General features: G+C 50.5%; 1 protein-coding gene across 1 annotated transcript in view; it reads left to right on the forward strand.

Annotated features, from left to right (window-relative positions):
- SAG (S-antigen visual arrestin) overlaps positions 1-11,837 on the forward strand; it is a 41,204-nt gene that overhangs the window by 10,038 nt on the left and 19,329 nt on the right. Inside the window, exons 3-8 of the mRNA XM_017859365.1 lie at positions 403-447; positions 2,284-2,477; positions 4,618-4,677; positions 8,555-8,631; positions 9,820-9,955; positions 10,821-10,905. Coding sequence (XP_017714854.1) covers positions 403-447; positions 2,284-2,477; positions 4,618-4,677; positions 8,555-8,631; positions 9,820-9,955; positions 10,821-10,905 — 597 coding nt within the window. The remainder of the gene's footprint in view (positions 1-402; positions 448-2,283; positions 2,478-4,617; positions 4,678-8,554; positions 8,632-9,819; positions 9,956-10,820; positions 10,906-11,837) is intronic.

The following is an 11,837-nucleotide window of genomic DNA, read 5'->3' on the forward strand; positions in this document are numbered from 1 at the left end:
GGAGTCTCGCTCTGTCGCCCAGGCTGGAGTGCAGTGGCCGGATCTCAGCTCACTGCAAGCTCCGCCTCCTGGGTTTACGCCATTCTCTCGCCTCAGCCTTCCGAGTAGCTGGGACTACAGGCGCCCGCCATCTCGCCCGGCTAATTTTTTGTATTTTTTTAGTAGAGACGGGGTTTCACCGTGTTAGCCAGGATGGTCTCAATCTCCTGACCTCGTGATCCGCCCGTCTCGGCCTCCCAAAGTGCTGGGATTACAGGCTTCAGCCACCGCGCCCGGCCTTCTTTCTTTCTTATAATGAGCATGGATTACATGTGCAATTAAAAATATACATAGTTTTTAAAGTAGGTGTCTGGTTTCTTTGATCTTCTCCACCCTCACTGCCCTCTCCCTCTTTTGACTTAGATGGTGTCGTGTTGGTTGATCCTGATCTCGTGAAGGGAAAGAAAGGTGAGATGAAGCCTCTTGTCTCAGACTGGTTTCTGGGTGGAGTGGGCTGCTCTCTGGGCGGCTCTGGGAAGGGGCATTTACGTGGAAGGAGAGACAGGAAGGCAGAGGCAGCGCTCTTGCACATGGAACCAGTGCCAGGCCCATTGACCCACACTCCCGTACCTAATTCACGTGACATAGGTCCTGTTGACACCAGAGCTCACTCGCTCAGCAAAGTCATTGTCCAGGGTGGCAGATAAGTAGATGGTAGATGGAGCCCAGGTCTGTGGCCACCATCCGTGTGTGCTAGCCCCTGTATCGTGTACTTCTGTGCTAGGGGCAAACTCAGGAGGGCTCCTGGGGTGCCTAGGACTCAGGAGGACACCAGACCTTGAATGAATGAGGGGAGAGTGAGTGGACAGTGTTTCTTCCGAGTCAGTGGTGAGGGGCAGTTACTGTTGGGGCCGACGGGCAAAATTCTCAACCAACACCACAAAGGGGGAAATGATGCCTGCTGGGAGATGGGGGGAGTAAGACCCGGAATTTATGATGGCACTTACTTTGATGGTTCTGAACCAGTGTCATGGTGCCCTTGAAGATTTCTGGCGGTTTTGATGTGTGTGGTAAGTAATTTGTTACTAATAACAGTTGCATACACCAAATTAGAACAGATTCCAGCTATCCTTGTGATAATGTCACTGACTCAGTTCCATTCTAAATATGCCTTTTTGAGTGTTGCTACTGGCAACATCAAGGAATTGTCGAGAACCCTGGATGTGCCACTGGAATATGTCAGCTGTGGGGCCATCAGCATCGAGAGGGGCATGGCTGAAATGGGGCCCCAAACGGTCCCCTCTGTCTTCTCCACCTTCCTCCTGGATGCCCTGCTCCTCTCTGGACTAGGAGACATCTGGTTTGAGCCCCGAAAGCCCATGTCCTTGACCAGAGAAGGGCACCTGTTCTCAGGGAGAGCCACAGCACAGGACAGCTGTCAAACCAGGTGGTCTCTGGGCACCTTCTTAGTCCTGACCTTGAATGAGGGGCGAGTGAGTGGCCACCGTTTCTTCTGAGTCAGCAGCGAGGGGCAGTTACCTTTGGGGCTCACAGGCAAAATTCTCAACCAACAGCTGCCACCACTTGGAGGGGCCACTTCTGATACGCTTTATATTTGAGAGATACGTGCTTCGTGTCTTTTTTAGAAGGTGTAGCGAACTTCCATACAGTTCTTTTGGTCCACTGGGTATGCACTTTAAGTCTGTTCAACAAGTGGAATTTTCAGAAGTAGGGGTTTGGAGCATGCTCAGTACGTTTCAGAGCAGTGTGAAAAGGAGGCTGGAACTCGAGCCTTCTCAAGTTGGACTTCGCCTCCCCATGTGGCCTGTGAGCCTTCTGTCTCCTCGCTCAGCCCATGATTGACTCCGGCCCACATCTGCTTGGCTGCCCAGCACTGTTTCCCTCTGCATCTTACCTTCTTCCTTCATTCGTCCGGACATCCTGCCCTCCAGAACCTGAGCAGCCAGCACTGTCTCAAAGCCTCTGAACCACGGAGCTAGGGAATGAAGGGGACGGGCAGGATGGAGGGGACTGAGTCCTCTGTCTGCAGATTCCTACCATTCTGACAACATGACACAGTTGGGAGGAAGATGCCAGGATCTCCCGTTAGAGTGGTGAACCCTCACGAAGGGGCTGACTGTCCAGAGCTGTGTGGAGTAGCTGGGTGCAGGGTTCTCTCCGGTCCCAGCCCATATCCTTTCCAGATGCTAAAAGTTGAAAACCCGTGCCCGCTGCCCACTCCACTGGTGGTGGTGGGTGCCAGGCCGAGGGCCAAGTCCAACCCTGCCTTCATCTCCTTTGCAGTGTATGTCACTCTGACCTGCGCCTTCCGCTATGGCCAAGAGGACATTGACGTGATCGGCCTGACCTTCCGCAGGGACCTGTACTTCTCCCGGGTCCAGGTGTACCCTCCTGTGGGGGCTGCGAGCACCCCCACAAAGCTGCAAGAGAGCCTGCTGAAAAAGCTGGGGGGCAACACATACCCCTTTCTGCTGACGGTGGGTGACTCCTCCAGCCGGCCCTGCTTCCTTCACCCGCAGCACGTTATCATGTAGATGGGGGCGAAGGGAAGGGGACAGAGGAAGAACTTCACATCCGCGGGCCTGGAAATTGCACCCTTGAAAGAAATTCTAGATTGCATGGTCTGTGATTGTCTTTTTTTAAGTCTTTGAAAATAGCCTCTCAGCCTTTGAAGACACCCTTTCAACCTACCGTTTACATATTTCCCTTCACCCGACCCCCTAATTACATGAGCACGTGTTACTCCTTTGCTTGCTAAGCTCGAAAAAGAAAGCTCACAGAAATGCCCCTCAGCCCTGGGGAGTTCTGAGCAGGAAGGGGTTCCCTACGGGACAGGAGAGCTTAGGGAAGTAAGATGTCATCTTTTCCCTTGCCCGCAGACTGGGGGATCACAGGAGATATCGTCATCTTTCTGGGGGCCCGTCTCTCGTCCATTGATACCTGGCTACCTACGGTGCCAGTGTGCAAACGCTCTGAAGTCTTGGGCGTGAGCTCAGTTGGGGAAGCTACCATTCCCTTTATTAGCATGTTTATTTGTCTTAAGAGCATATACGCTTCCAAAGTTACATGGTTCAGCCTTAAAAAGGAATGAAATTCTGTTCTGTGCTACACCATGGATGAATCTTGAATACATTATACTAAATGAAAGGAGCCAGACAGAAAAAGACAAATACTATATGGTTTCACTTATGGGAGATACCTGGAGTAATCAGATTCATACCGACAGAGACAGAATAGTGCTTCCCACGGGCTGGAGAGTTGGAGGATGGGGAGTTGGGGTTTCATGGGAACAGAGCTTCACATTGGCATGGTGAAAAACGTTCTGGTGATAGATAGTGGCGATTACTGCAGAATACTGTGAGTATACTTCACGCCAGTGAACCATAAAAATAGCTTAAATGGTAAATTTGATGTTATTCTATGTTTATCACAATTGTTTTACAAAACCACATTTACGAAAAAGTTATAAGGTCCTGGGTGCTCCCATGTACCTGTGCTGGGAGTTTGAAATGACATAACCTTTTAGAGACAATATGTCAACATGTATGGAAAGCCTTCAAAAATGTACTTCTCCGAGGTCAGGAGATTGAGACCATCCTGGCTAACATTGTGAAACCCCATCTCTACTAAAAATACAAAAAAAAAAAAAAAAAAAGCGAGGGGGGGGGGCAGGCACCTGTAGTCCCAGCTACTCCGGAGGCTGAGGCAGGAGAATGGTGTGAACCCGAGAGGCAGAGCTTGCAGTGAGCCGAGATTGCGCCACTGCACTCCAGCCTGGGTGACAGAGCGAGACTCCATCTCAAAAAAAAAAAAAAAAAAAAAAAGTGCTTCTCTTTCTAGCAGTGCAGCTTATATAATTAATTGGCTAAAACTGATTTATTACCACATTATTTATAATGGCAAAAAAAGTAAAGACCACTTCAGTAGCCAGCAAAGGGGACTGGCTACGTGAAATGTATATTCTAGACCCCTAAAGCAGATGATTCAGAACTATATTTTATGATGTGGGAAAATGGTCACAATCCTTTCTGAAAAGGACTAGAATTAATGAAGTGAGTATACAGACTACAGAACACGATCAGTACTTTGTCCCATTTCTGTAAAACGTCTTCTCACATACACATATTTAGGCGCGGCCGGGTGCGGTGACTCATGCCTATAATCCCAGCACTTTGGGAGGCCAAGGTGGGTGAATTACTTAAGATCAGGAGTTTGAGACCAGCCTGGGCAACATGGTGAAACCCCATCTGTAGCAAAAATACAAAAATTAGCCAGGTGTGGTGGTGTGTGCCTGTAATCCTAGTTACTCAGGAGGCTGAGGCCTGAGAATTGCTTGAACCCGAGAGACAGAGGTTGCAGTGAGCCAAGATCATGCCACTGTGCTCCAGCCTGGATGACAGAGAAAGACTCCATCTGAAAACAAAACGTACGTATTTGTGTGTACAGGCAGGAAATTTTGGGAAGGTTATGTTAGTAACATGTATTTGGGTGTCAGGAGTATAGGTGAATTTTTTTTCTTGCTTATCATCTTTATTTTCTAATTTTTACATGATTATATATTACCTATGGAACAGCCCCTTCTGAAATAAATGATTTTTCATTTGTTTCTTTCCACAGTTTCCTGACTACTTGCCCTGTTCAGTGATGTTGCAGCCAGCTCCGCAAGATTCAGGAAAGGTTAGTTCAAGAAGAAATGCCATGGTTTCATGGATTTGTTCATTCCTTCAATAGACTTTTTCTTTTTTTCTTTTTCTTTTTTTCTGAAACAGGATTTTACTCAGTTGCCTATGCTGGGGCGCAGTGGCACAATCTTGGTTCACTTCAACCTCTGCTTTCTGGGCTCAAGCAATTCTCCAGCCTCAGCATCCTGAGTAGCTGGGGCTATAGGTGTGTGCCACCACGCCCAGCTAATTTTTGTGTTTTGTGTGGAGACAGGGTTTCACCACATTGACCAGGCTGGTCTCAAACTCCTGAGCTCAAGTGATCTGCCTGTCTTGGCCTCCCAAAGTGCTGGGATTATAGGTGTGAGCTACCGTGCCCGGCCCATTAGTCTTTTAAAGATAGCTTTTCATCATGGAAAATTTGAAACATACTCAAAAGTAGAGTGACCAGTATAAAGATCCTCTATGAATCCATCACTCATCTTCAGCAATTATTAACCATGAACATCCTTGTGAACAAAATCACAGAGTCCCGACCCCCATGAGTCTCACACATTAACCGAGAGCACCAGGTAAACCCAAATAACAAGGAACTACACCGCGTGTCAGGTGGCCACAGATGCTGTGGAGAACAAGAGGCTTGTGAGAGACAACGGGAGTATCTGGTGGGATATGTGTTGAGAGTGTTTAAAGCCAGCCTCTAATGAGGCCAAGGAGAAAGCCACACTCTCCCAGGGGAGCGCCTTCCAGGTAGAGGGTGCACCTCACCTGCTGTGTTCCGGGGGCAGTGAGGAGGCTGCCTCCTGAGTGAGACGAGCAAGGAATGGAAGAGGAGGCCAAGTGCAGTGACTCAGGCCTGTCATCCCAGCACTTTGGGAGGCTGAGGCGGGTGGATCAACCCAGGAGTCAAGACCAGCCCGGGCAACGTGGCAAGACCCCATCTCTACAAAAAAACACAAAAAATAGCCATGATTGGTGGCACATGCCTGTAGTCCCAGCTACTTGGGAGGCTGAGGTAGGAGGATCACTTAAGCCCAGGAAGCAGAGGCTGCAGTGAACTGTGATCATGCCATTGCACTGTGCTCTAGCCCAGGCAACAGAGTGAGACCCTGCCTCAAAAACAAACAAAAAAAAAGAAAGTGGGAAGCTGAGGTTAGAGTGGAAGGGGAGGTGGGGCCAGATCATGAAGGGCCTTGTCAATGTTGTAGAGACGTGGGTTTTTGCCTGAATGAGATGGGAGCCATTGGCAGGCTGTGAATGACAGGCGCTGACTTTCCAAATGGTCACTATGGCCACAGAGTTGAGAATGGAGTTGAGTTGGCCAAGCATGTGCTTTGGGGGCTGATGGTGTGTTAGAGAGGAGTGAGCCAGGTGGACGGGGCTCCAGCATGGAAGGAGGCAGTAGGGACAGGGGGAGAGGGAGGTGCTAGGACCTGTGGGTTCAGGCCCTGTAAGCCACTGGGTCTGGGATTCATGAGGAAGGGATCTACACAGATACAACTGAGGGCAGAGTGGCAGGTTCTGTAGCTGGATTATGGGCTGGGCAGTGATAGGTGATGACAAGGGCAATGTTTTTGTCCTGGGGCATCTGACCCGTTAGCGGTTTGTGAAATCAATGTTGTGGATCCAAAATGGCATTTAAAAAAAAACAGAATGGAATGGAATAGAACAGAACAGGCTGGGCGCGGTGGCTCACGCCTGTAATCCCAGCACTTTGGGAGGCCAAGGCGGGCAGATCACCTGTGGTCAGGAGTTTGAGACCAGCCTGGCCAACATGGTGAAACCCCGTTTCTACTAAAAATACAAAAATTAGCCAGGCATGTTGGTGGGTGCCTGTAATCCCAGCTACTCGGGAGGCTGAAGCAGGAGAATTGCTTGAACCTGGGAGGCGGAGACTGCAGTGAGCCGAGATTGTGCCACTGCACTCCAGCCTGGGCATCAGAGCAAGGCTCCATCTCAAAAAAACAAAAAACAAACACAAAACCCACAAAAATTAGCTGGGCATGGTGGTGCGCTACTCGGGAGGCTGAGGTGGGAGAATCGCTCAAACTTGGGAGGCGGAGGTTGCAGTCAGCTGAGATTGCACCACTATACTCCAGCCTGAGCCACAGAGCAAGATTCCATTGAAAAAAAAAAAAAAAGAATGGAGTAGAATAGAATAGAACAAAACAGAATGGATTGGAAAATCTCAGAGTGTCACACATGGCAAAGCCGAATATGGTGTCAGGAGAGTTGTTTCAGATGTTTGTGTCTGTTTACTGGGCTATGTTACAAATCCAACTTTCAGAACATCTCGAAGCTACTGTTCCAGGAAAATGGGGTGGGGTGTGTGCAGTCGAGATGGGGGAAGACGAGGTGATTACAGAAGAAGGGGACACGGAACAATGGGAAATGAAATTGATTGTGTTAGATCTTATAGTTTTCTATAAGAGAGACCCCAAATTCAGATTTTTAGGTGACCTTTCTTGATTTTTACAACACTGTACAGGCCCAACAAAGCACCACCTGTTTCCTGTTCTAGGAGAGGAGAAGGTCTTAGCACAGCTGCAGGGCTTCAGGAAAGGGGGTGCGCCCTGAGCCCAGGGAGCTTGAGAGAAGTGCCTGAATGCCTGGGGGCCTGGGGGCTCGACAGCTGAGGAACCCAGGTGGGCAAGCAGAACAGGCGCTGGTGTGGCTGAACAATGGCTGGCTGATGGCAGGGAAGGATGCGTATTTATTTTCCACCTAGAGTTTAGAACTGCTATGGTTCCCTGGTTGCAGAACCGATAAATCCGTGCCTCATATGTCACCATGGACAGAACTGACTTCCTGTAATTTTTGTCAGCTATCCTTTCCCCTCCAGGCAGTAGTGGAGGGCAGGCTGGTGCCCTCCTCTGGCTCCCCAACACCTGTGAACGTGCAGAGATGAGGGAGATTACAGAGGGTTTGCACTGGGGGCCAGGGGCTTCACACACTGGGAATTGGGGGACGGTCACTGGCAGATGTGTTCATTCAACCCACACAATGCTTAAAAGTCTTTTATTTAATTTAAAACTAGGAGATTTCACTCCAAATTCCATGTGGAGTTTCTTTTTAAAAAATTGAGCTGGCTGGGCGCAATGGCTCACACCTATAATCCCAGCACTTTGGGAGGCCGAGGCAGGCAGATCACGAGGTCAGGAATTTGAGACCAGCCTGGCCAACATAGTGAAACCCCAACTCTACTAAAAATACAAACATCAGCCGCACATGGTGGCGCATGCCTGTAATCCCAGCTACTCTGGAGGCCAAGGCAAGAGAATCGTTTGAACCTGGGAGGCAGCGGTTGTGGTGAGCCAAGATCACACCACTGCACTCCAGCCTGGGCAACAGAGTGAGACTCCGTCTCCAAAAAAAAAAATCGAGCTGCCAGCACTGGGTGCCTTGCTGCCTGGCCACATGAGGCTGCCGCTGAACAGCAGGTGACCATGGGGGTCAGGGTTTCATACTGTATCAGGACATTCCTGGACCCCAGCTCTGGCCCTGTGAGTGCCTGTACCTCTGGCCCCTGCTGTAGGCAGTGGAAGTCAATAACATGCGCGGGGTCACAGTTGGGGACACCTAAGTGTGCAAGGTGGCGGGAGGCAAGAACAGCGAGGACGCGAGTGACTCTCCACGGCACAGGAGGGCTCATGGGGCAGGCGGATCCCCTCCCTCTGAGGGCTTTGGGCCCATGGCACACTCCTTGTGCTACTGTCACTGTTTCACTCTTAGTATGCTTCCAAATCCCTAAATGGTGCAACCCCGAATAGGACACGGCCAAGACAAAAAGAGAGAGTGCCACGTCACGTGCCCTACGTGAGGTGTGGCCCTCTGGCCCGGCACCCAGGGCGGGAGGCGCTGATCGCTGCCTGTCTGCTCTCTCTTCCCAACAGTCCTGTGGGGTTGACTTTGAAGTCAAAGCATTCGCCACAGACAGCGCCGATGACGAAGAGGACAAAATTCCCAAGAAGTAAGAGTGTGGTTGTGGAATAGGTGAGGGGTCTGCGTGGGGGTGGAGAGGAGAGATGGCCTCACCTTGTCTCTGTGGGACAGAACTCTTCCCACAGGGCTGGCACAGCTGGGGTACCATCTGCATGTGGGACGGAGGTCAAAGGTTGATCATTTTTGGGAAAAAAAAAATACAAGAAAATGACAGGGATGTTAGCAACCTCCAGGGCTCACATAAGCCCCTAAAACTCCCAGGTTTCTCCTTTCTTTAGGTTTTTGGTTTGTTTGTTTGTTTGTTTTTTTGTGGTAAAACATACACAACATGAAGTTTGCCATTTTAACCACTTTTGTATTTTATTTTATTTTGTTTTTGGAAATAGAGCCTCGCTCTGTCACCCAGGCTGGAGTGCAGTGTGACCTTGGCTCACTGCAACCTCCACCTCCCAGGTTCAAGTGACTCTTCTGCCTCAGCCTCTCCTGTAACTGGGATTATAGGTGCCCGCCACCACACATGGCTAATTTTTTTTTTTGTATTTTTAGTAGAGACGGGGTTTCATCATGTTGGCCAGGCTGGTCTCGATCTCCTGACCTCAAGTGATCCGCCTGCCTTGGCCTCCCAAAGTGCTGGGATTACAGGCATGAGCCACTGTGTTCGGCCCATTTTAACCACTTTTAAATGTACCATTCAGTGGCTTAAGGACATTCCGAATGTTGTGTAGCCATCACTGCTGTCTATACTCAAAACTTTCTCATTGCCTGAGCAGGAACTCTACAACCATTAAGTCTACCGTTCCATCCCTCCCATTCTCCCACCCACGTGCTGTTTTCTTTTTTTACCTAAACAAGGTTTCCGCCTGGCCCTTCACCCTGTCTCCTCCTGCCCCGTGTACACATCTCTGGAGGCTCAGCAGAGTGAGCTGCAGTCATGGAGCTTGCATGTATATGGCAGCTATTCCAGGAGGTCCTTGATGACCTCACACCCCAGCCTCTCTGAGAGGAGGCAGAGCCGGGAGCCCATGGAGCCTAAGAGGCTAAGCTTGGCCCTTGGGACGTTGCCTGGCCCCACAGCTTTGCCCCCAGGGAAGGAAGCAGAAACCAGACCCCCAGGCTCTCCCACCGTCAGGGCTGCCTCAGGCTCTGACCAGTGTCCTCTTTCCAGTGACCTTTGTCCGGAAAAGGGACTGTTGTCATCTGTGGCTGTTCCCCGCAGGAGCTCCGTGCGGTTACTGATCCGGAAAGTACAGCATGCCCCACTTGGGATGGGTCCCCAGCCCCGAGCTGAGGCGGCCTGGCAGTTCTTCATGTCTGACAAGCCCCTGCACCTTGCGGTCTCTCTCAGCAAAGAGGTAACCACCTCCCATCGCTACTACCCACAGGGCAGCAGGCCTGGGGGCAGGCCCCACACCCCCTCTTCACCAGCCCCAGCCCCTGTCTACACGGGTGTCTTGCAAGGAAGCTTGTTTTTAGGATAAAGCACCAACATGCATAGGTGATTGGCCTGTTTTCACAGCCTGGAGCTGGTCAGCGTGGTCCTTAGTGAAGGGTTTCCACCTACTGGCTGTCCCGAGGGACTGGGGAAGGAAGGGGCGCTGCTTTCCACATACCTGCCCCCCAGCAATCCTTGCCCTCTCCACCTCCATGGGCCTTGTTCACCATGGAGCATCAATAGCTGTGATATCACAAATTCTTCACTGCCTGTGAAATTTAAGTTTTGCAGAAACCATATGGGATGGCGGTGTCACCTGTGATGTCATCTCTTAGGGGTGTCATGTTGGGAAAAGGTGAAAGCTGCTGGCCGAGGCTGCCTCTGGTTCCTCCGGTCAGCAGTCAGCCGTGTGTGCACTGTGTGTGCATACACGTGTGTGGGTGTGCCCAGGGGCTGGGTGACACGGGCTCTGCTGGGTGGGATGCCAGCACTTGGCTTTCCCAGTGGTTTCCTTTCACTTCACTCATCCTGCCCCCATAACCTCCTGACCCCTGGCCTCCTCCATGCGATGACCGGAACTCCATTCCCCTCCCTAGCTTCCCACAGGTGGGTGGAATGTGTTTCAGGCCCTTCCTTAGAAGAAACGTATCGCTATCACTTCATCTTCCTTACATTCTGCTGCTTTTAATCTAGGGAAAGGGATGGAGATGAATCTAGAAAGCTGTGAGATTAAAGACACCACCGCATCTGTTCTCTTCTTCTGACCTGTCTGCTGACTTTTCCAGATCTATTTCCATGGGGAACCCATCCCTGTGACCGTGACTGTCACCAATAACACAGAGAAGACCGTGAAGAAAATTAAAGCATTCGGTAGGACCTTCTTCCCAAAAGTAGAGGGCAGTCTTCTAGAGTTTCTGATCCTGTTTCCTGAGGGGTCCCTTCTCTGGTCTGACAAGGCCCTTCTGGGTCCTTGGAACTGGCTACTTGTCTCTGCCGTCATAGGCAGGAGGACTGTGGAGGGAGAAAGGCCTTACAAGTCATCTTAGTCAACTTCCTGCCCACTTATGGCGGGCTTTTGTCTTGGAACAAAATTCCTGACAAGTGGTCTCTTTCCATGGTCATGCCTTCCTGGAGGGGCCCCACAGTGCTCAGCATTGCTGACAGGTGCAGCACAGGGTCATGGGTGAGGCCTCATTTGTGGACTCCTGCTGTGGGCTCTGTGATCCCAGCATCCGCAGCAGGGGCTCCTTGTCTGCCTTCCCAGGCTTTGTGTGGCTCTAAGGAGAGGTCCCATGTGGAAGCGCTTTGTAAATGTTGAAGTGTGACTGTCTCGGCTCAAATGGCCATCATGTCATGGCTGACCTTGCCATATCCTACAGGGGAGGTGCCTTTGCCTGCTGTTCCCACACATTAACTAAGCTCAAAGGGCATCAAAGCACAGGGGGTCATATATGTTGGTCTTATGTGGCTCTTTTATGAGAAAGACATGATGGAATCACCTGTGAGGGTAACCTCTAAGTTCAGTTTTTAACTCAAACATTTGATGACCAAGACAAAATGAGACTTATACATCTTGGGGTGACTAACTATCCCAGGTGGCCCAGGACTGAGGATGTGGAACTTCCAGTCCTAAAATGGGCTATCCCAGAAAAGCCAGGGTGAGCAGTGGCCCTAAGTGTCATATACCACTTTTCCCTGTGAGTCATCACAGATGAGGGTCAGAAATTCTGATGTGTGCAGGCTAAAGAATTCTAGACTTTTCTTTTCCTTCCTTCTTTCCTCCCTCCCACCCCTTCCTCCCT

Source organism: Rhinopithecus bieti, unplaced genomic scaffold (genome assembly GCF_001698545.2).
Source record: "Rhinopithecus bieti isolate Rb0 unplaced genomic scaffold, ASM169854v2 scaffold_50517, whole genome shotgun sequence".
Classification (NCBI taxonomy): domain Eukaryota; kingdom Metazoa; phylum Chordata; class Mammalia; order Primates; family Cercopithecidae; genus Rhinopithecus; species Rhinopithecus bieti.